Source organism: Camarhynchus parvulus, chromosome 1A (genome assembly GCF_901933205.1).
Source record: "Camarhynchus parvulus chromosome 1A, STF_HiC, whole genome shotgun sequence".
Lineage (NCBI taxonomy): Eukaryota > Metazoa > Chordata > Aves > Passeriformes > Thraupidae > Camarhynchus > Camarhynchus parvulus.
In genome coordinates, this window is record NC_044586.1 from 14,821,864 (window position 1) to 14,846,799 (window position 24,936).

The window sequence follows — 24,936 nt, forward strand, 5'->3', positions numbered from 1 at the left end:
AGGTTGTCCTTTCATGTTAATTTCTACAACTAGAAGGCACAAAACTTCTCAAAGAAGGCTGGGATCACATGATTCCAGGAGCTGAATTTTGAAGGGAAAAGAAATCCATTTGCAAGACCCAGGTTACAGGGCAGGCCAGGAATTTAGAGGTGCTGAAACACACCTTGCACACAGTCCCCAGACTTGCTGGATGTCAGACATTCAGTCTGCCCCGACTAAAGTGAATATTAAACAAACAAGGCCCAAACCACAAACTCGGGACCTACTCCAAGGCCTATTGTGCTCCAGAAAAGGAAGCACATATCTTAAATGGTAGGTCAGGCCCTCCTCAAACAGGGTCAAGATCTGTAACTGTAACACTTCCAAATGTAAAAATTCCTTGTCCTTCAGTTGGAGGTACATTATATTGCCTTCCATTGGCTTAACAATCCCAACCATCCTGATTTGACACATTCTAATGTCAAGATCTGTAACTGTAACACTTCCAAATGTAAAAATTCCTTGTCCTTCAGTTGGAGGTACATTATATTGCCTTCCATTGGCTTAACAATCCCAACCATCCTGATTTGACACATTCTAATGGAGCCTGTCATGCCACTATGATATACTGGGTTATAAAATCTGTTTTCAACGTTTATTGCTTAAGAAATCAAGCTTGCATCACTTATCTTGTAGTTTATGGGACAACAGAATATGGATTCAAGTGTAAACAGTAAATGTAGCACCCAGTCCTGCACTCTCAGCGCTTCCATAAGGGAATGTGTATTTAAAGATGGGAAGATCTTGTCCAGTGTTTCTGTGATTGTTTTTAAACTCAAGAAGGTTCAAGACACACAAATTGACTCAGACTCCAAAGGGATCTGAGGAAGCCTGGAATTTAATAATTAAGGCTGACACTAGGGTCCCTCCTGTCATTTGCCTTTTGCCTCCAGCAGCAGTGGGTTATCAGCCTCAATTACAAACCTTTTACCCCCATGTTTGCTTTTGTTAGGCATTGGGATTATTGGAAAATACATAGTTTGTCTTTATGTTTTATGTCATAAGATATAATAGATTTCACTGATGCTGCAACTTGGTGTGAAGTCATTTGGCACATTTGATTCACGGGCTAATAAAAACAAGGCTTCCTGTTACTGTACATGGTAAATACTGAAATTGATAAAGCCCTCTAAGGAACTGCATTTATAGCCCAGTGAAACCTAAATGGATTCATATTCCCAAAGGAAGAAAATTTGAAGGAGACCTAAAGCCTTGCTGATGCTCAGGTTTAAGCTGCACTCCTCACGAGGGGCACAGGTTTTTATGAAGTGCTCGTGGCTCCACCCTTTGTGTTGGGGCAGTGATCTGGCAGGAAGGGCTTTGTGCTCAGTCAGGCCGATTGCCCAGCTGGCAGGAGGACTCATGAGCACCTTCATCCCAGCCTAAATGCTGGCCTAACAAGTGGTAAGCTGTTCAAGTATGCAGGTCAAAGTTACCAAGGGGAAGGGTTGAGCCCAGCTCACTTTCATTCCTGTGAAAACACGGAGCAGAACCAGATCCAAAGACAGATGGAGGCAGACACAGATTTTTTCCCATTTCCCTACCTAGCAATTTACTTCAGCAGGAAGAGTGGTGCACCGTGGCAGCCTTTGGTCCATTATTCACGGAAAGAACCACGTCTATGTGTCCATTGGTATTTGTAGATAGCCCACCCGTATATCTAATTGGAATTAAATTTACCACAGCTTTCATGTGAAAACTCCTATTTCTTAGCAGTCCTACTCGAGTAATTTAAAAGAAATGCTTCTTTTTCATCCAGTTTATAATTCCTCCTGTGTTTTAAGGGATTGGTGGAATTAACACGAGTCTTAGGAACTTTTTATTCCATTCCAACTTCATTCCTTGTCATTGTAGTCACCGGTACTGGAGAACCAGCAGAGGGAGCACGGAACGTTCCCTTCATCTCTCTCTTACGTAAACACTGGCTACTGTTTGAGGCGTTCCTTTAATTTTATTTCCCTGCAAGAATTTTTGGAAGGAAAGGTGATCTACAGCTCTGCTATTCAATCTGTTGAAGCCTTTAGAGTGCTGCATTTCCATGCTAGGAATGATCTGCCTGCTTCCACCACTCTATTCCTCCTCTCCCTCTCACCCTCAGCACAAAATATTTGGTTTTTGTAGAGTATTTCCAAGCTGGGACACCCATCATTCATTCCTGCAGAGATTGTGATACGTCATTAGATTGTCAGGCAAATCATAAAGTTTGTTCCTTGTGAGCAAAGAGAGCTCCCATGCAGCACCAGGGCTGACAAGTGTTAATTTTAAAGATTAGTATTTTGCAAAAAGAAGGGGGAAAAAAGTAGATGTCAGGAAGAAACCTGTGTGTTCCACACTTTGCTTGGTGAAATGTGCACATATTAAACCAGAGTTTGCCAGAGAGAGTTAAAGGAAACCCAGTAAATTCAAACCCAGATTAAAAATGTGAATTAAATCATCATCAACCACACAATCATACAGTTTGAAGCTCAATGCACCAATTATTATGTATTATCATTGCATTTTTAATTAGTAGACAGCCCCATTTTGTGTATTAAAGTTTTTATTCCTTATTAAGAATTTTTTAAATCACAAAATAGTGTGGAAATATTTAGATAATAGAATTCATGGAGTGCTGGAAAATACTGAATATAAAGATTGGTTTCTAATATATCACATACTAAACTGTTCTAAAACAGCTGGTTTCTTGCAGACAGGATTTATTTTTTTTAATAATTTAAGACAGCATAAGCTTGTATCAAGCATAAGCATTGTAACAAAAGTGCAACTTTTTCAGCAAATCCTCCCAAAAGATATTTAACTCAAAATATCATTAACACATATTTTTCTCCCTACAAAAATAGCATGTCAGACGTCATTAATTGGATGTATTAACAACTATTTACATACAGCCACTCTGTAGGCTAGTAAGATTTTTTTTTTTGTAACGTTGTTTAAACACAGCGTTTGAGGCAAACAGTAGCAACAGCAGCAGCAGATGCACCAAACGGACTGACGGACCCCGGACACGCACACACTCCTCGCCAGGCTGTGGTGTCTCACCTCTTACATAACATTCAAGTGAGATTTCTCACAGTGCTACCTTGGCAACAAACTAAAAATATCTAGGCAAGGTCTTGGTTTAAGCCTTATTATAAAAGCTTTATCTGTGTGATTATCTGGCGTCTGGTTTGTCTCCAGAAAGGGAAAACGCAGTATTTGAGCATGGGATGAGGGAAAAACCCATATGGGAAACTTACCCCAACTGGGTTAATCATTTCTGGTTGCACAGCGAGGTGTTTACCTACGGCCTCCAGTTTGTGTCACTTGGAATTTAGGATAAAATGAGTTCAGGCTGACAAGCTGCTCTGTGTTTTCTTGGGGAAGGGAAGGGGGTTTCTTTCTGTAGTTCAGTGCAGTAACATTCATTTTATACAGCAAGGTTTGGGGGGAAAAAAAATCTCTCGGGAACATACTGAATTAAATAAAGATGGGGTGAGAACAAATGCACTTGCCACACCTGTATACCTTAGCCAAAAAAAAAAAAAAAAAAATAAACACAAGGTTATGTAATGGGTCTGACCCTCCTTTCCTTGCACACCCAAAACTTGCTGGAGCCAGCGGCATCCCCGGGTGCTCAAGGCACTGCAGGTTTGGGCTCAGGGTGCATCCTCCACACTCCGGTTCTCCATAAAGTGCTAGCACAGGTGCTGGGCTCTGCCCTTCCTCCCTCGCCTCGTTCCCCGCCCTCACCCTGAACCCATCCAGGTCTCCCGGACAACAAGTGCAAGTTCCCAAGTGGGACTTAGGGACACAATGTATAAACCCATTCCAAATAAGGTGCCACATTTAATTACTCTACACAGAGAGAGAAAAAAAATGTATCCTTACTATGTTTTCTTCCTTCTTCTTCTTTTTTTTTTTGTTTTGTTTTCCTTATTTATGCATTTATAAAGCCAAACATTAAAAAAATACTGAGTAGCAAATTTTATCCTCGACGGTCCTCTGCGGGGCCGCTCCGGGACCTGCCGCCCCGGCAGCGGGACTCCCCCGGGCCGGGCCCGGCACCCCGCGGCCGCCAGCTCCCGGCGATCACCGGCCCCGGCGACCCCTGCCCTCCGTAGGAACCCGGGGGCGCAAGTGCGGGCCCGACGGCCCCTCAGTCCGAGGGGAGGGCAGCGGCGGCGGGGAGCCCCCGGGGCGTCTCACGGGCCCTCGGCGCCGGGCTCCTCGGCGGCTGCGGGCTCGGGCTCCGCGCCGGGCTCGGCGGCGGCAGCGAAGGGGTGCGGGAGGTGGGGCGTCGGGGGGCAGCCCGGTGGCGGCCGCCGCCGCCTTCTCGGGGCCGAGCACGGAGGAGAGGCAGGGAAAGGAGGCGGCGGCGGCTGCCGCGGCGGCGGCCGCCTGGGCCGGGATGCCCGGGTAGAGGAGCGGGATGGGGGCGGCGGGGTAGAGATACTTCTCCAGGCTGCTTTTATCCAGGAAGGGCTGCATGTAGGCGGCGGCGGCCGAGGGGGAGATGAAGTAGAAGGGCAGGCAGAAAGGGGCCGCCGCCGGCTGTCCGAAGGGGCCCCGCCGCCGCCCGCTCCCAGGGCCATCAGCGAGCCCAGCAGGGCGGCGTCGGGTCTGACCAGTGCGGCGGCCGCCGCCGCCGCCGCCGCCGCCTCGGCTCCCCGCGCCGCCAGCCCCGGCGGGCCGGGCATGGGGCTCCCGCCGCGGTCCAGCTTCAGCCGCTTGGGCGCGGGGGGCACCTCGTCCCCCGACGGCTCCTGCTTGATGGCCAGGGCGGGCAGCGCTCCGCCGGCCGCCGCCGCGGGGCCGCGCTCGGGGCGCGCCTCGCCCTCCCCGCCGTAGCCGCTGTCCGTGTCCGTGTCGGTCTCGGCGCTGAGCTCGGCGGCGTGAGTCCGCTGGATGACGGGCACGCAGTTAGCCTGGCCCTCCGGCTTGTGGCCCGGCGCGCAGGGGGGGGCGGGCGGGGAGGAAGAGGAGGAGGATCCCTTGCTGAGGGGGCCCGGCGGCGGGGAGAGGAGCTGAGGGCCGGGGAGGAACTGCGACGAGATGGAGTGCAGGTGGCCGAGGAGCTGCGCGCATCGCTGCTCGCGGGGGGTCCAGCTCTCGAAGCGGGAGAGGTACTGCAGCACTTCCTTCGCGCACGTCTGAAAGCCCGAGTGGAAGGCGTCCAGGTCGGCCTGCACCGGAGACTTCATGGACCGCTCCCCTGCGGGGGAGACCGAGCGGGGACAGCGTTTACCCGCGGCTCCGGCATGGAGCGCCCCGCTCCGCGCCTGCCCCGGCCCGCCCCCGGTGCGCCCCAGCGGCGCTGCTCCCCGGACCCCGCTTACCATTCTGCAAAGCAATTATCTTCTGGTGCTGCTGCTCTGTTAAGGCTGTTAGTGCTTTCAAGTGCTTCAAAGTCAGTTCCAGCACCACCGCTTTCTCCAGGTGTCCCAGCGTCTGCAAAGGCAAGGGTAGGGGGCGGCTTGGCTACCTCCCGGCACGTTTTGGCTACCGCCAAATGCGGCCTCCGTTAACTTCGGTGAGACCGGCCCCGAGGCATTAGGGCCAGGACGGCGGGCGGGCAGCAGTCAGGCAGCCCGGCGTCCCGGGGATGCGCAGCGGGCAGGCTGCCGGCGCCTGCATCCGCACGGGCATATACGCTCCTGGGCACCTTACCGTTAGTTTCAGATGCTCGGGTAGTAAATCCTTCAGCTGGGCAATGCATTCGTTAATCCTGTCTCGCCTCTTCTTTTCTATCAGTCTATGTGGCAGTTTGTACGTTTCCTAATTAGCAAAACCCAGAAAAGCCAAGTGTTAGGCAGAGTCTCTCGGAACGCCGATCAAAACCAAAACAAATGTCATGCGGACCACATGCCGCGCAAATTATCGTCAAGGCACCGCTCTCCCCGCCGTGCCAGCTCGCTCGTAAACCCACTTGTGATTCGGGGGGCAAACTGTATGCGCAGCCCCCCGGGGATGCTCTTCGGAGCGAAGCTACTCTGCAAAATTCAGCGAGCCCAAATTAAGCGGTTAAGCGAGAAGAGAGCCCTAGAAACTTATCCTTACCTTGCTGTCGTCCCTCTTCACGCCTCTTTTGGGTTTGCACATATACAGGGCAGGGTAGTCCAGCCTGGAGAAAAATACAAAGATCCAGCATCTGCAAGTGCAGCGATAGCTTGCCTAGCACCTCCTCGAGTGGGCACACGGGCGCCGAGCGCTCTGCCCGAAGGGCCGGGCAAGGGCTCGCCCGGGTCCGCCAGCGGAGGGAGGCGGCGAGCCCCGCGCCCCGCCGGGGAGCCGGCGCCGCTCCCAGCGCTTCGCAGCACTTTCTCAAGAAGACGGAACGTAGAGATACGAGACGGAGACAGTGCCCCGGCGCCTTACCCTATAAAATCCCTATGCTCCAGTAGCTGCCTCTCCGGCAAGCGGGAGATTCCTTCATCCATGTCTGGCAGCGGCTGATGTTTCGTCGCTGCTTTTGACTGAGCCTGCGGGATGCTGAGATCAGTCTCGGGAGATCCGCGAGCGACGCTGCGCACATGCAGCCTCCGTCCCCCCTCTCCCGTGCAGTGGCCAAAAGTGTGCGGCGGTTCGTCCCCCCCCCCAAGTGCCTCCGCCGCCGCTGCCGCTCCCCCCCCGCCCGCCTTCGCTGCGCTCCCCGCGCACACGCCCGCAGCTCCCGCCGCCGCCGCCGCGCACCCGCGGGGCACGCGCGCCGACAGCCAGCCCCGCACCCGGCTCACGTGCGGCGCGGGCGGGGGCGGGACCGGGGAGGGGACGGGGGGGGTCCCGCCGCCCGCCCGGGGCCGCCCTGCGAGACAGCGGCTTCCCCCCGTGTTACTGCTGCCGCCGCTGTCATCGTCAGCGTTACCGCCGCGATGATTGCCACTCTCACTGTGGTTTTATTATTTTTATGATTTTTCTAATTTGAATACTTATGAAATTATTTTACTTTTATTATTGTATTTTTAATTTTTTTTTTTTGCATCCGGGGAGGAGACCCGCCGGTGGAAAACGTGCCCACGGGATGAAGGGGGTAATAATCGAGCCCCTCTCTTGGGGGGTGCGATTAGGGGGTCACGTTTTCTATAGATTTCTATAGGATGCGTGGGCACGAACGGGCGCACGCACACGCGTGTTACTGAGCGGAGCCCTCCCTGGCCCGGCGCCGCCGTGCCGCAGCTCTCGTCCCCCGGGGCTCCCGCCCGGCCGCCGCTGCTGCCGGTAGCTCTCCCTCCCGACCTTTGGACGGGAGCCGGATCTGCCTGCAACGCCAGAGCGCGGCAGAAGCGCTCCTTCTATACAGACGGACTCACGTATAGAGGCACATACATATAAAAATATGTCTATCTCTAATGTAAACACATCAGCTGTTGACGCTGCCCTCGGGCAGTCCGCATCCCCGCAGGGCGCAGGGGGTGACATTGGCAGAGGATTTGCACCGGTGCAGGCGTGACCGGCCGCAGCAGCCCCGGGACGGGGCGGAGCGGGAACATCCCCCCCCCCCGCCCGCGTCCCTGCGCGCCGGGCGCGCCCGCGCAGCCCTCGCTCCCCACTGGCGGCGGCGGCACCGACAGCCGCCTTCCTAATCCCGTCTCACACTGGTACGAGCACAGGGCCGGCAACGTGACCCGACCTGCTGCCACATCACTGCCGCCGGGCTGCACCGGGCGGCCCTGCCCCGCCGGCCCCCGCTAGCAGGCGGCGGCACCGGGCACCCCCGGCACGGGCTACCGCGGGCCGTGCCCCTCCGGCCCCGGGCAGCCCCGCGGCCCCCGCCCCTCGCCCCTCGCCGGGCAGCCCGCCAGGACCCTCCTGCCAGCGGAAGGACGGGGCGCCCAGGGAAGGGGGTGCTCTCCTTTCCCGTGCCCCGGCCAAGGCGCTGTCTGTGCGTGCGTGTGTGTCCCCGCGTGTGCGTGCCCCGGCCTGCGTGTCCCCGCGTGTCCCCGCGTGTGCGCCGTGCCTGCACGCCGGCGCGGCATGTGTGCCCTGCAACGTGCGGGGTGTGCGGCGTGTGCGGGGAGCGCAGCGGCCCCGGCCCCACGTGTGGGCGGGGGAGCGGACACCCCCGACACCACCACCCCCTCTCAGCGCCGGGCTGGCGGGTTTCTCTCCGGTATTCCCGGCGGGAACCGCAGGCGGGAAGTGTCAGCTGAGGGGATCCATAGCGATGTGTTTATCCCCGCCGCCAGCGCTGACCGCTTGCTTTTCACTTGGTTTAGTTCTGCTCCCTCCCTTCCGCGGGCTCCGGCTCCTGGACGTGCGTGACCTCCAAACCCGGGCTCCCACAGAATCCGTGCTGCTGGGGGAGGCGGGGGAATTACCCCAATAAATACCAAACACGCCCCCTGCCAAAATAGAGACGGGAACGTCACATCATTCCTGTCTAACGACCGTGCTTTACAGGTATTGTGGCCAGAAGGGTAACTTGTGATTTTTGTGGGGGGAGGAGGGGGGCTGCCGAACCGCACTGCCCGTCTGTAAAGTGCGAATGAGTTTTAGGAGCAGCGAAGGCTCTGATGAGGTGTTTGAGGCTCCTGCTTGGCAAGCAGCAAGCGGCACTGCGGGCTTGTTCAGCTCTCTCCCTGTTAACTTGATGGCATTTCCACACTGTCCGAAGCTAAACCGGGGACAAAAAAAAACCCATACATTTGTGTCACGTGCATATAGGTTATAGGAGTGGGGGGTCAGAAGGGGAGGCTCGTGAACTGCTACAGAGGTGGGTGGGAGAATCTGCTGCGGAAAGCAAATTGTTACACAGATGTCACAGAATATTACACAAATGTTCGCAGAGTCATAAAATATTCTGAGTTGGAAGGGACCCACAAGGATCCTGGAGTCCTGCTCCAGACTCTGCACAGGACAATCCGACAATCCTACCAAGTGCCTGAAAGCATTGTCCAAATACTTCTTGAGCTCTGTGAGTCTTGAAGCTGTGGTCACTTCCCTGGAGAACCTTCTGCCGTGCTCAATCACCATCAGGAGGAAGAACTTTTTGCTAATATCCAACATAAATCTCCCCTGGGACATTACCTTGGGTAAGCCTGGACTGCAGAGCAGTTCCCTCGGGAAGGAGGACCACAGACTGCAAGGGAAACTTGCTCATCAAGGACGTATTGGTTGCCCCATGTCAGTCATCCATGCTGGACATCTAAGGAGAGCTGCAAGCTCTCTTGTTAGTCAGTGGAGAGAAACAGGCAGCTTCAGCATGAAATATCCCTCCTCGTCACTGGACTGGTCCTTGAAAAAGTATCAAGAAAACAGCCCAAGTAAAAGGAGCTTAACCCTGAACTAAAGCACCCTGAACTGGACACCTTTTGGGGGAGTGCTGACTAAAAAGGAGCTTGAACTCTGAAAGAAAAGACAGTTCCCTGCAGGTGATTGCTCCCATGGGCAGGAAAGCAGGGCTTTGCATGGTTTCTGTAACTAACACACAGGGTGGGGAGCAGGGGGAGGGAGGGGGGCAGTGAGCATTTCTGGAGCAACCTCCTTGTGGAACACCTGGAACATTTCTGGAGCATTTCTTTGCCAGCTTCATCCTCTCTGGAACAACCTGCAGATCTTCAAATTATGGAAAGAATGTCGAGGGTGAGACTCAGCTTCTAGGAGAAGTCCTAATTCTGGGATTCCTCTGGAACCAAGTGGGAACGGAAATTGAAAATTACCAAAGACTCAAAACATGAGCTGAGACAGCTGGAGACTTTGCAAAAGGAGTTCAGCAACATCTGGAAACTTCTAAGAGTTTTATAAGAGGTCACCTGGAGACAAGGATAAAAGACATCAGTGTCCAGAGAGACTGTTAAATTCTTCTGGAAGATTCCCAGTTTAAAAAGGCAGGATGGATCAAAGAGGTGAGCAGCAGCATAAGTATCATGCAAAATAATGTTTTCCAGAAAATAAGAGGCACAACAAAAGCTTTGGCCAATTTATAAGCCAAGATGAACTATAGCAAAGAGTTAAGAAATTGAGAAAATTGGTGAGAAAAGGCTATAAAAGGCTTGCAGGTTGCTGCAGGAAAAAAAACAGCCTCCTGCTGCACACAAGCTGGCCAGCACACAGCCTACCACCATCATTCACCAGCATTTCCAGTCTCCAGGAGAAAGGAATCAGACTATTTGTCCCAGCTGAATCAGTGCAAAAGCCACGGTGTTTGAGGAAAATGCACCTGGGAGAGGAAAATGCACCTTGTTCAGCTCCATCCATAACCACGGCATGAGAGAATGGCTCTGAAATGGGAGGCCTAGGAGCCCATTTGATGGGGTCAGCTCTTATGTCAGTGAGCACTTGCCTTCAGGAAAAGAGATTAAATTATCTAGTCTGGCTGTATGACTAGAATCAACCATCAAATTAGACAAAGCTCGTCAGCTGTGTGCCACAAAGTGGGGGACAAAGAGAATTCAGCTGAAGGATTATTTTGGTTGAATAACAAGGTATTCAACCAGGGGAAATTGGACATTGACCTAATAATAGATTTTTCAGTAAGGGGATGACCAGATCAGGGAAAAAGGGAAAGGTAAGCACATAAAAATCTGAGCTGGGTCAGACAAAAGGTCCTGAAGTCCTGGAGTCCAGGAGGAGATGCTTTGGGAGGAGCAGACAAACAGCATGGACACAATGCAAGCTTCCTAAGCCAGTCTCCCAGGTCCTGGTGGCCTGCAGGGCAGAGATTTCCTGAGCCAGGAATGATATCTCTGTGTTTAATGGGAAGCCAAAGATGCCCTAAGAGGCTGAGGAATGTGCCAAGTTTTTAAATGATGGGCTGCAGCCGAGCAGTGGGCCAGTTAGCAGGCAGTGATGAGGAGGTGGTCAGTCCTGTCAGCACAGCACTGTGGCTCACGAGGGGACAAGAAAAGAGAACTTCCACCTCAGAGAGTACCACACACACCCAGCATATGTAAACAAGAGGGACAGGGGCCATGCAAAAACAGAGCTGAGCTCAGAAGCAGAAATAAAATAACCTGAGTGTGGGAAGGTGGTGGGCCAAGACAAGACACAACATGCAGTGAGCCCTTTGCAGAGTTGTAAAATGAGGAAATGGGGAGAGATCCAGCTGGGGGACAGAGTCAGAACCACATTTTTGTGGAGCATTGGTGCAAAAACCTTACCAGGAGGACACTGGTCACAGTCTGGTATACTTTGGCCTATCTTAGGCCATGTGAAATGAGTGATATCAGAGATGGGCCAGTCTCCCAAACCAGCCCGTGGGCTAACGGTGACCAAGCTCATCAGCTTGTAGTGGATAGTGGTGACAGGAGAGTGTAGACGCTTCCCAAACCTGAGGAAATCAGAAACAAGGCACTGGAGCAATAAGTAAGGCATTGTGATGTCCTGATAAACACCAGGAACTGTGCCTTATCCCATCAGTTTGGAAATTCCCTTTAAAGGTGTGTTTCCAGTGAAGCTCCTTGTTTGCAGGTAGCTGAGAACCTGTCCTTCCTTCGGGGACGGTAAAAAATAAAGGGGGCTGCACTCTGAGGTCACTGCCAGCCCTGACTGATGGGAGAGTCTGAAGCCTGCCTGGAGTCCTGGGACCTTCAGAGACTCTTCCCCAACGGGTCAGTCAGACCTTGGGTGTGTGTTACAGAAAGGATCTCCATCTGTCTGCTGGATGCCTTCCAGGAACATCAACCAGGAACAAGTAAGACAACCTTCCCCCTAAGTTCCCCCTCTGAAGTCCCTGGAAAGAAGCTGTGTTGGAGCATGAAGACTGCTTGGATGATGGGTTCAGTTTGGTCAGTCACAAGAGATCTGAAATGTGTATATCAACAGGCAGAAAAGACAAAGAAAGAAGAGAAAATTGCTTTCTCAGCAAAGCCCAGCCTGGCAGTTTAGTGATGGCTGGGGGCTTATGTAAAGCCCCAGCTGCACTGGAGAGGAAGGTAGGGCACACCATGCCAACAGGAGGCCTTGGATGGCTTCAACCTTCCAAGAGGTCTGTTGTGCTTAGGCTATTTATGGGTACATGCCGAGACCTTTGAACAAGTGGTAGGTGCATGGACAACGTGGCCTGTGATAAGTTCAAGGCTGACCCTCTCTAACTGGTCCCAAAGGAAAGGGAGTTGTTCCAAGAGCAGGTGACTTCAGCCTGCTGCACCAACTGGTGATGGGGAATTTCCACTAAAAAAAGCAAAAGTGGGACTGCCCGGAGCTGGCCCGCTCCCCAGAGCTGCAGGTCCACAGGACTCTGCTCCTGTTACAGAAGGAGATGTGCTGTTTGTGGATGTGCTAACATTGCAAAACCTTGCTTGGGCACAGTGACAGAGGGAGAGCATTTCAGTGGCCAGCGGAATGAGATTTAGCAGTTTCCACCTGTGCAATTCTTGCCAGTGGTTAAATTTACTGATGAGTTCTGCTGGTATTTGCACAGGAGGAACAGTGTAATCGGTGTACTGATCTGCGCAGGGGTGTAGGCCATAAATCCCTGCACTAGCTCATTCTGTGGGATTCCCAAATGCAATTTGCCCAAGTCTTTAGGAAAATAGCAATTTTGCAACTGCACAATTTACTACACCTCTGGTCATAAGTGGAGTAGCAGGGATGGGGGATCCAGGCAGAACCTTTGGGATGCAGTGCAACAGTGTCACAAAGAGTTGATCCTTCAGAGGGATGAATGCAGAAGGGGAGATGCTTGTTTCCTCTCAAACCACTTGTGGATGTGCAAATACTTCCAGTTCACTCAGGAAAACCAAGGAAGGGAAATGCCAGAGGAGAAATGTGGGCTCCTGAAGGTTCATCACAGAAAGAATCCTAGTAGGATAGAACTAGAAAATGAGCTGGGAAACTCCACTGTCCTAGAGCACAGTTACATACTTTTGGAGCACAATGGAGTGATGGATACCAAGGGAAAAGCATTCTGATCATGATGGAAAAGTCTGGAGTGAAAGGTCAAACAAGGCATAAAAGTTCTAGTGCATGAAAACAACCTATAGAGCACATTGTTAGGTGGTGTCTGGAGCAGGATGTTCTGAGATTATTATTTTAGAAGATGGAAAATGTTTTAAGCTGCACTGTGTTTCCAACAAGCCTTAGCTAAGCTAAGGGAAAAAGTCCTACATTGGTTAAGAATCAGGAAGGATATAGAAAATGCATGCAGGAGATGAATGCCTCTATTGCAAATAACAGTCCCACAGAAACACAGAGACACCCCATGAAACAGTATCTGACAGACTCATTCCATTAATGGGCTGCATTGCCTGGTGTCCTTGGGTTTCTGTCTGGAGCAGATTCTAAAGGCTGCAGACTATTTCACAAAATGCCCTGGAGCTTGTCTGTTAGGACTCCAGTGCCAGATGTCCAAGTGAAAGATGTCCTCTCCCTCCAAGTCCTAGGAGGTACGGGAGGATTGCACAAAGCTCGAGGGAGAAACTCCAAAGCCAGAACTTTTCAGCAGATCTGTGGGGTGGTTGGGATCCCTAAAACAGTTCCATGTGACCACAGCCTAAAGGGTTGGTGTGATATTTTTTTTTGTAGACTCTTCCAGTCAAGTGGCTTGCTCCTCAGAACTGCCTGAAGTAACACCCAGCATATTCCAGTCCTTTGGGAGGCTCCAGGAGAAGCAAAGCACTTCCTCACCATTTTGATGAAAACCTAAGGCCTTCTGCATGCCTTTCTATGGACTTCTGGGAGAAGAAGAAAGAGTTTTGGGTCATGCATAGAAGCACATGTTCCTTTTTAATTTTTTTAATTTTTTTTAATCAAGTGGAAATCTGGGATATTTTACCATCTTAGTGTGAAAGTCTTTAAAAGGATAAACCTAGAGCAACACTATTGAACTTGCTGTATAAGGCCATATGGTACTGACCTGGATATTTATGGTGGTTACACACTACAGTGGGGTCCCAGGCTGTCACAAGGCCCATTAGAAAATGTAGTAGGAAAGTAATCCACTGGGCAAAAAAAACTTCAGGATTTCACTCTTCTTCTGTCCTTCCTTCACTGCAAATGTAGCTGTGGAAAGTTGAGGCTGGAGAAGTTGAAGCACAGGTGCCCTTCCTCCCTGCTAGCTCCAGAGGGGCAGAGATTTGCTAGAACACTTCAGGGCACCTGAGAGTGGCTGCCTAGAAGGAAATCAAGGAGCAGAAAACTGCAAGAAAGGGGAGTATAAATGTTTTGGATTAGTGACAGGAAAGTACCTTCCTGAAGCACACTGTGTAATTACAGTAAATAAGAATGTGTCATTCATCACTTCTTAAATTATTTTCCCTCATTCACTGGATGGTGGGTTTATTAGAGCCTTGTCATTTTGAGCTCCTTCAGAATAAAGGAGGAGGCTGAGAGGTCAGATGTGGCAGGGAAGCCAAGTCCTTCTAAACCCAAGTGTGCAGGACAGGTGGGACAGTCTCCTTCCTCTATGAAACAGAAACCACCCCATTCCAGACACTTGGCTGCAGACAGCTGAGTGCTAAGAAGATGTGAGATAAGTCAGAGGAGAAGCCCAGTGTGTGTTTTTGGGTACAGATGCTAGTTGGAGCCAGCTGGCTCGGAGCAAAGAGCCCAACTGCTGTTGTATGAGTTCTCCTGGGTTCTGCTTGGGAAGGGCTGAGCTTTTAGCTAGAAGGACAGCAGGAGAAATCAGGGGATCTGTTGGTGCCTGTCTGCTTCAGCCACCACCCCAGATGTACCTGGAATGTGCAAGCAAGGAGAAGTCCTCTACATTATATAAGCAGCACTGGACTGGAAAGCCAAAGTATTCCATAGGCATAGGCACCAAGTGCAGTCCAGCCCCAGAGCACGAGCAGGACAGCACAGAGCTCAGCACAGACACTCAGGAGAAGCGACAGACATGTGTGATGATCACTAAAACCCTCTGTCCCAGTGGGAAGGATAAGTCAGCCCTTAGACCCATCCTAGCTTATCAGGACGTATCCAGGGTACCTCTGGACCTTGTACCAGCTGGGAAATACCCCCTCAGCCATTGTGCCTGAATTCCCTGCTCTCTCCAGCGCGCCCTTTGCTCCCAGAGCAGATGGCAGCATGGTCCCCTGTGCTGGCAGTGCTCCCTGGGGTGTGCAGTGCCACAGGGAGCTACCCCATGGTACGTGGGGCTCTGAAGCTCCTGGAAATCCTGCTTGCAGGGTCATTTCAAGCGGTGTTATTCACCTCCCCGGTGTTTTACCAAGCTGCTGCAGCTGGGGCGGGAGCACCGCCTGCGTGCGAGCAGCGGTGGTGGCAGGCCTGGCAAGCCTCCCTTCTTCACAGGGAGACTCTCCTCCCCCAGTGAGCAGGTTTCCAGACAGCTGCCTTTTATGAGGGCAGATTTCAGGAAGGCTCTGAAACCCAGGCTCGTTTAGCTCGTCTCCAGTCCTGTGCTCTGTGTCCTGCTGGGGAGGCATTGCATGACCCCTTCCAGCTGCCGGCAGCCAGGCTTTCAACGTGGCAAGGGGCCGGGCTGTGTCTGGGCAAATGTTTTCTTTGTGCGGTCAGAAAGCCGGGCTGGGCAGAGGCGCCTGCCCGAGGCACATCCTGACAATGAGCCCCTGCCCACCCAGGCCACGCTGGGTCCCGATCTCCCACGTTGATGGCAGCAACAGCGAGGGTGGCAGTCACCCTGGGTCTTCCTCAGGCGTAGTGCTTTCATCTCAGGAGCAGCAGGGACACTCACCCTGGTGGGGAGGGATGCAGGGTGCTGGGAAAAGAGCCCGGGGTGCACCACAGCATGGGGACAGTGCCACCCACACGGCCCACGTGGGGGATGTGCTGGCACCCGCTGCCTCCATAGCTTGGCTTTAGTGTTGGGCCCAGGGCAGAAGGTGGTGTGCAGCCTGTGCACCCCTGCAGGACCACCAGGGACCCCTGTCCACAGCCAGGCATCGCTGAGGTTGCTGTCCCTTCATCCCCACACACCCCACAGCCGTGGGGGTCCAAATCACCTTTGCATCCCAGACCCCAAGCACAAACCTGCCATGCCTGCTGGTGGCCTTGGCAAAGAGAAAGGCATTAAATCACCAAACCCAAGGCTTCAGCATGTGCCCATTAAAGCTCATGAATTTATGTCAAAGTTAGAAAAGGTCTGTGTTGTGCAAAGGTCAGTGTTCTGTTTTATTGCCCTTTGCTGTCCTTCCAAGGTGTGAGGAGGAAGCCACAGGCTGGAGGGGTGTGGGACTCATGGAAGTGAGCAGGTGAGGTGTGACAGCCATGCCAGGCAAAGCAGTGGGTGATGCTCACCCCACCCTCCCACTCAGAGCAGGGCAGGCAGCAGGTCCCCACAAATCTGCTCTGCTGCTAAGAGAAGCCGTGCAGCCATTTCAATATTTTATTTGAACTTTACTCTGTGACTTTTCTAAAACAGCTGTGGCCAAAATTCAGCCCGTGGATCTTGGCACAGTGTCCAGGCCTTTGCAAGGAAGGAGGTCTCACTTGTGGGATTTCCTGTATGGTACAAACCACTCTTTAAAACCCCCAGTGTGTGAAGTCTTTAGCAAGGCAATAAGACCTGGACCAGAACAGTTTTTTCCTGAAGATCAGAGGCACAGTGAGGTACAAACACCTGCACCTGCCCTTGGAGCTGAGCGCCGTAAGGGAGCTCAGCTGGGCAGAGTCAAGCAAGCAGGACCACGACCACATCCCCCTTCATACCCATCTATGGCAAGGAGATTGGCAGTAGATGATTTTTAAGGTCCCTTCCAACCCAGGCCATTCTATGATTCTGTTATTCCTCAGCCCCACAAACCTGAGGGAGACAAGAAAGCTTAGAGTTTTTTATTACCTTCCCATTTTGCAGACTAGCGTTATCATTCCTGTTATATTTTTCACTATAAACACCTTTTTTTTGGTGTAGCCAAAACCATTTAGAGGAGTTTCTTGAAGCTCTACAGAAGAGGGACAGCAGCTGGGTGCTGGCAAGTGCCTGCAGCAGGACAGTGTGTCTCCTTTATGTCTCCATCTCCTGTGAGGCCAGTCCATCCTCTCCCAGGAGCACTACCCTCAACAGCTGGGGTTTTTTAGCCTCCTTTCTGGGGTTGACCACTGCAAGAGTCCCCTCAAAGCACTTGTATGCAGCTCAGTGTGACAAAGTCCCTTGTATGCAGCTCAGTGTGGAAAGTCCACGCTGGCAGTTCAAGATCTCCACTGGCACCAGCAACGGATGCCAGAATCAGGCAAATTTCAGATCTGTATCTTCATGCCTGGAGAATTCAGGCCAGATGAGACAAGAAGCAGAGACTTTCTCCACAGAGGGAGGAAAAAGACCCCAAGATGCCACACTGATATCACTCACCCTGCTCTTGCCACTGGCTGGCAGCTGGAACCCTGGCAATAGGAGAGCTGGAGGCAGTTTCCAGCCTGTGTGCAACATGGTGCCTTAGGGACCTATAATCAAAGTTTTGATTATTAGCGTAACATGGGTCATAAAGAGGAAATAGAATGAAATAAAATGAAAGTGCAGCTATCAGCTTCCCTTGAGTTTAGCTTGATCTATTTTAATTTAAATGGAAAATGCCACATAACTTATCTATAACACTCTAAAGCCCTAGTAAGGAACATATTGCCAGCGCTAGATAGTGGCATGTTTTAGCAGCAATATGATGGACATAAAGCTCTTTAATACACACAGAAAACCAGACCTCAAATGCTCTATGAGGAAAATCATTTGGGCCTTGTCAAGAAAATAGGGAACTTGGGGCTGGAAGAAATGCACAGTAACTGGCACGGAGTCCCATCGTGTACCTTGGCACTTTTTTATCTGTTTCTGGAAGTTCTGAATGGCAAGAATAGAAAACATCCATAGCAAAGGTGCTGTGAGGCAATTTTATGCACGTGAAATGTTTCGAAAGCCCTGGGAGCCTTGCCCAGCTGTCACAGAGTGACCTCAGGCACAGGTCATCGCCATGAGCTCCCAATGTCCCTTCAGCAAAATGGCTGGAGGAGCTTTGCTCCAGTGCAATTTGCACTGCAGGTCCTGAGGGCAAAAGCTCTTGGTTTGATGGGCTCCTCCAAGATTATGTTCATGACAGATTGCAAGTGGAATAAAATTCCTCTTCCCTTCAAAAAAGGCTTTGGAGAGGTGTGCAAGGTTTGTCTTCTGGAAATGCCCCCTTACATGGAGCTGGCACCTCGCTGGCAGGGACCGTCCCCGTGTCCTTGTGCCATGGCCCTGGGAAGGCAAACCTCTTCCAGCTCCCACCGGCACACTCGAGTTCCCACTCGATGTGGAAAGCACCAGGATGGTGTGGAGAGCGCTGCTCCAGTGCCTGGCACCGATATCAAAGGCAGGTACGTGGCCTCATTTGCCACTCGAGGCAGCTGCAGGACGGCGCCGCTTCCCTCTGCAGGGGGAAGCTCGTGCACAGGGCCGGAAGCCATCATGGAACAGCCAGCTCAGGAAGGGGCCAGGGCCAAGATTTTGTTTTTAACCTGTTTCTTGTTTATTTAAGCCTTTGAGGAAGACGAATAAAAGCAGCCAGTGAGCGAGGCGGGCGGTGTTGCAATCGGAGCTGCGTGTGCTGGCCGGGTCGCGGCGGAGGCGGCCTGTGGGACAGTGGACACCGCCTGTCCGGCCACTCCTGGGCCCCACAGAGCCAGCAGCGGCTTGCACAGCAGCCAGGCTGCTCAGAGAAGGCGTCCTGAGCACATCCAGCAGCAGCTGGTGCTTTGGCTGGCTGCAGGAGAGCTGTGCTGCCTGCCAGGCAGCGCCACCGGATCAGGGCGCTGGAGCTGCTGCTGCTGAAGGAGGAATTAGAGGCACAGATGTTTTGGTTATTTTGTGCAGAACAAGTTAAAGTAACTTGTTCCCTTTTGCAGAGAGGCATCAGTCCCAGATGCCTGGTCCCTGCTAGTGCTACCTGTGCCACAGGGCTCGCTGCCTCCTGGCCTGAGCACAGGGACAGGCCAGTCCTACAGAGCTTCTGTCCCTCTGTGCAGCACCAAGAGATGCAGCACTGCCACTTATTTGATGCTGCAATGACAGCAGCAGATTTGCCATGATAGCCAATTTTTGTCGCAGTTCTCCTTTGCCTCATTCATTCTCCCCTGTTTGGGCTCCAAGTTTTGCTAAGGGCAAATTCATGTTCCATCCGAGCAATGCTTCCCAGTGAGAGCAGTGGTCCAGGTATGGGCTGTGGGGGAATGTCTGCTCCTCTCTCCCACCTGCACCGGCTGCTGCTTCCCCTGTCTGCGATCTCACAGTGCTCTGGTTTGGGAGAACATTGCGTTGGGAACCCCCAACTATTCCCACCAGGTCTCAGCAACGTGGAGCTGGCAGCTGGAACTGGGACTGGGATTACTGGCGTGGAATTTGAACCAGAATTTCACTGTAGAGCTGGGAGATAAACCCACAGTTTCTTACTGCAGAAAATGCAGACTCAGGTAGAGGTATCTTGTCATTTTTAACAGGCAGAGGTTTAGTGCCTGTTTGAAGTCATCCCAATTTTTAAAAGGGTAAATAAGATGTTAAAATTGGATTAAGTGAGAATGTCACCATGAGGAGGGTCTGACTGGCGCTTGGGGTCAAAGTACAATGTGTGGAATGAAGTGAGAGCATCATGGGTTTGGATCCTCTAATTTTCGCCAGTAGAAGTTACCTTCTTATGTTATTTTAGAAGGACCCATAAAGAGCACTTGGTTTAACCCATTTCAAAAAGCTCTAAGCCAATGTTAGGATGCTTTTCTGAAATGCTCCGTTCCCCTAAGACAGTGGATGGACATGTCATAATCGATTTGTAATTCTCCTTCCAAATTTGCTTAAAAAGTAAATGAAGCCATTTCAGAAATTCAGCTGACCAAAAAAAACCAGCTCTGGCCAGTGATTTCAGGCTAAGCTAATGCAATTATAATTCTTATCCATATTGTCATGCAGTTAGTCCCACTGAGCCTAGCACTCAACTGTCCTGATTTTTCATCATAAATTCTCTTTGTTCCTCTTCAAGTATTACTCCTGATTAAGGTCTGTGATTTGAAAACCTTAATGTCAGATTTTAAAGTGACAGCTGATTTTTCTTTGAGCAAGTTTGTTTTGTATGGATAAGCTTTTACACAGCATTGACATATTTTTGACTCCTCTTTTCCATTCAGTTTCCTTTGTAGATACTCTTCTTATTGTCTCTGAAAAGACTGTTGAGCTTGTGCTCTCAGAGACGGTAACAAACCCTCCTGCAGGTGTTATTGTGCAGCGGGGGGCAGACATGAAATGGAAGCAGGCACCAGGAATGCAAATTCCTGCTGCAATCTGGGTCACATGTCCAAAGGGAATTATAATTCCTCACATGCTTTCTCACGCAGTAGGACACAGGACCAGAGGGATTGAGGCCTGGACTGGGCTCACAGCTCATCTACTCTGCTCTCTTCTCTCTGAAGGTGCCCAGTTGCCAGGTCCTGTAAACCCAGAACGAGGAACACCAGAATGGCTGATCCTAACTTGCTTATAGGAAAATATTTTCCTAACCCTAGGCATATATCACTTGGCATGCCCCCTGAAGAGCTCTGGTTTATATCCCTTCTGCTTGATTATCTCCAATGAGGTAACCCTGGAGATATCCACAACCTTTATAAATGCCCATGCATTATTTTCAGACCTCCTGAGCTCTGTGTCTCGGCAATCTCCGGTGGCAGTGAATCCCAATCTTGCAATGCTCTGCTGAGCACATCCCTATTCCTCCTGCCATTCACTGCTTATTTTTAAATCAAATCAAGCATTCCCATTCCCATTCCCTGGACTTTCTTGCCCCAGCCTCCCTTGGGCTTTGCTCTCCGTTCTCTGTATCCATCAGTCAGCACCACCTTTATTAATATTCCCTTCCACCCCATGATCCACCTTTGCACAAAAGCTTTCCAGTCCTCTTGAGCAGGAATTTCTTTGGCCCTTGAGGCACAGAATTGCCTGCCCTCCAGTGCATCCCTCTCCCTCCTTTACTGCTCCTCACCAGGACTGCAGATGTGGTATGGATTATTTTGAGGTCTGGGCAGAGGGACTCACACTATAGATAAAACTGTGCTGAAATCAGGAGCTGTCTCAGCCAAGGTACTAAAAAGATTTGCTTTTGTTACCCTGCTCTGGGCCAATACCTACAGCAGGGACATCAGCCAGGGCCTGGTAACTCCTTCCTGCAAGTATAATTTCACCCTGGCAAGCCAGACCTCCACCTTCACCTTCCCTGTGTCACTGAGGCCATTGACCTGCCTGTGCCAGGACTCCTTACACAGCTGCACAAGGTCTCACTTGCACTACAGACTTAATTTTGTGTAGAAAAATGTATGTTCATAATCCCTGGTTGGGATCCACAGTGCTGGCAGTGAGCAGTCTGCTCTCAGCCATGCTGGTGGATGAAACAGGTGTAAAAAAATGAGGAGAGGGATTATAAGAGCTATTGCAGCCATCAGAGAGACAAAAAATCTAGCACAGACAAGGTACTCACATGGCACATGGAGAGCCATTGGAGTGAGGGTTTGATTGCCAGCATCCCTTTGATTGTGCCCGTGAGAGCAAAACAGATCCTTCAAGTGCTCCCAATTCAGCTGCGGCTGCCCAGAGGAGAGCTCCTGGGCTCTGGAGAGCAGGCAAAGCCAGCAGGGAGCTGCCAGAAAACACTGCTGTCACTGCAGAGGAGGCCCTCTGCTTGCCAGTTTAAGCTGCTCATGGATGCCTGAGACAAAAGGCTGGTTTTGCTTTTGCCTTGGAGCTTGAGCTCAAGGTTGGACGCTCCCAGAGCAGGGGATGTCCAAGGGCACAATTCCCCATGACTGCACCCATATAAAGTGGCTTGTGCTGGCAGGAGGCAGATGAGAGTCACAGATACCACTGACATAATTTTAAGGCTGGGTGAACACACTGCAGCTGGAAAAACATGAAAAAAAAGGCATTTGCACACCTTGTACAGGCAACTGCACCATAGGCAGCTCTGGTCAGGATGTTTGCTTTTCAAGTTACTCAAGACATCCCATTATACAACCCCCTTTTCAGTCAACTAAAGCTTTGCCAAGCATTTTGAGGTGATATTTTCCATGCTGTATGGCTGCCTCTGACATCCATTTGAGGGGAAGATCCAGCCAAATGGGCTGGGCCAACACCTGGCATCGAGCACAAGAGGAGAGGGCAGAAGAAGCTGTTTTGCACCACTTGAAGTGCTTCTGGTGACCTTTTTGCTGAGTGGCTTGAGCATAGCCTTGCTTCAGAGCAGGGGTTTGAAATTTGGCACAAGGCTCAGTGTCATGTCAGGGGTTTGCCGTGGGTCTTTCCACTGCCTCCCACCCTGCACCACCACCCTGCTGCTGCCAGTCCCTGGATTGTCTGAGGTGTCTCATCTGGTACCTCCTAGTTTTACAGCCCTGCTAATGAGCCATGGGACTGCCAGAGTGGCACGAGACCATGGGATTTCTGTCCTTCTGTGATTTGCAAAGCTACATTCAGAAAGTTGTGTTATAAATTATTACAGCTGCACAGTGAATTATTGAGAGGTTTAGAAGTGTCAAGATTGAACTGACCTGTGCAAATTCAATTCACTGCCCAAAGCTGGTTTGAAGGAGATATCTGTTGCTGCTTTCTTCATCCCACACAGCTGACCTTTCCATCTGAAGTTTCCTGTAGTTTTAGTTACAACGTGTTAATAGCCTCCAGCCTCTTGGTGCTTTTTTCAACATAGCTTGAACTGGAAGTTCCAAATTTGGAACCAGTTGAGATTTCATGAATGTTGCTGTGCATCCTAAAAGAAATACTCTTCCTTGCCTCTTGTGCAGCAGTGACATGGAAGAGATGTTTAGGAGAAAGCCCCACCCTTTGCCATCAACCACCAATTTTTGTCTGGATACCTGAGAGCCCCCAGGCGAGCACTGATGGCGCACAGCTCTGTGAATGATGGTCCTGAACCACAGGATGGTCAGTGGGTTTTCAGCCACATGGACAGCCCATTGTAATTGTCTCTCTCTGTTGTCTCATTGTTGTATGTGAACTGATTTTTATAAATGTCACCATAACAGTGCCACATGAGCAGGCAACTGAAGTTGAAATTTCCCTGGGCACAGTGTTTCTAAAATACAGCTAATAACTCCTCTGCAGCAGAGGAATTAAAGGCATGAGTGACCTTGTTGTAAAGGCACTTACCTGGGCTCAGATGGCAGGAGGACAGCTCCCATCCCTGTCACAGGCTGCCTGTCTGACCTCAGACGGGCCTCACCAGGCACATTTGGGGATGCACATCCCATTGGCATTACCTGGAGGCAACCTGAGCACCCTGTGGACCTGCTGCACTGAGGATCCTCAAGAGAGCCTTTCTCCCATCATCTGGGCAGCCTCTGTCCCCTCCTACATTGCCAGTTCCCTGCACACCTTGCCAGGCTGGGCACTGAGGTGGCTGCTTTGCTCTTCTCACACTGTGACACTTCCCAAAGAAAGAGAAAGGGCCTGGAGAGAAGGATGAGTCCACAGCTGCAGAAGGAGGTTTTCTGGAATTAAGGACCATTACCAAATATTGAGGAAGCCCACAGGTGCAGTGAGCTGGGATGAGCTAGAATGAGGTAGAGGAGAACCCTGCTTCAACACAGGTTCTACGGAATGGATAATAAGAGATTAAGAAACACAGAGGATCTCTGGCAGGAGGGAGCGATACAACAAGACCATCACAACGGCGTCTTTGGCTGTACTGTGCTTGTTAGAAGACTGTGCTTTCAGCATTGCCCCATTATCACAGTTTCCCTTGCAGTTAGTGCACAGCTCCATGGATCTCAGTTTTAACCTGTGGGCTCCTGAGGGATTTGTGCAGGTGAGGAGCTTAACTGTCTCAGGTGTAGCCAATTTTGTGGGTAATACTGATGCGGAGTGAGCGGCATTCGCAGCTAATTAAAAGTGCTACACTTTAAAATAATTTCTGCTAATTACAGAATCTTTAGCAGCACTATTTTAACTACATTTTCCATGTTCCATGGGGATTTGAACTCTGTTAATTTTGCACTTACTCTCTTGGCACCATTTAGCATATGAAAATGGCCATGAAATTAAAAAACCTTAGCCATTTTTACTTCTCTAGGAATTAATGCTAGCAGGAAGAATAAAGAGTTTTGCTGCAGGAAAAATGTGACTAAATTCAGGTTCTTTTCACTTTTTTTCCCCACAAAAGGGCATTATATTATAGTGCTGACTGACCCAGAGGTGCACAGGAGCTGCTCTGGGCACAAGCTGTGATTGCTGTGCCAGGAAGAGGATGCACAGGGCCACAATTCCTTGTCCCATAAGGCTGGACAGTGAGTTAGTGCTAAATGACATTCTCTTGGCCTCAAAATGAGTCAGTACCTGTCAAAATCAGTACCCTGGCATTTTAACTCCCACTCTGGGCACTGGCCACTGAGATGCAGCAATGTCAGACACCAAACCAGCATCAGAATGAGCACTGGGCCTCAAGTGTGTCGTTCCCAGGTTCCCGTTCTGCCTCACAAACTACACTGCTTGCCCCTGTGAGATAGAAATGTCCTTTAAAAAGGGTGAAAAAGAGAGGGGGAATGTGAAACTTCTCTTTAGAACCAGGAAGAGTGCATTTGCAGTGTCCTGACATGGTCACAGCAACCCAAACACACAAACAACATCACTCTGTGAATTTCCAAGAAAAATGGCTCCGTTAATTAGCAATGGAATCTCCAAATCAGACTTTGGCAATCACTCTGAAAAACGACATAAACATTCAATACAAGAACCATCAAAAATACATCAGATTTTATTTTTTTTAACTAAGAGGGAAGACTCACATCATTCCACTGAATGCATGTCTACACAGATCAATGTCAGCTCTTATTCATCAGCTACTTCTAACTGTGTGCATTTATTCCTTGGGCCTTGGTCACCTAGCCACTGTGATGGCTTTGTTCTGCATGCTCTGATGAAAATGAATTCTGGGTCTTTCTCTGGAGCACATGGCACACAATTTCCTAGTCCTGTATCATTCACACAGCACCCTATGAGTGGCCCTGCTCACAGCCCTCGCTGGCAGCCTCCCTGTCTTCTCCCTGTTT

The 24,936-nt window shown here is 50.9% G+C and overlaps 1 protein-coding gene across 1 annotated transcript; it reads right to left on the reverse strand.

Moving 5' to 3' along the window:
* Positions 1–4,220: 4,220 nt before the first annotated feature.
* BHLHE41 (basic helix-loop-helix family member e41) lies at positions 4,221–6,589 on the reverse strand. The gene is given in 7 exon segments (XM_030960430.1): positions 4,221–4,322; positions 4,324–4,583; positions 4,586–5,230; positions 5,355–5,466; positions 5,686–5,793; positions 6,076–6,139; positions 6,394–6,589. Coding segments are annotated over 7 exon segments (1,353 nt in total). The 5' UTR covers positions 6,456–6,589.
* Positions 6,590–24,936: the final 18,347 nt, after the last annotated feature.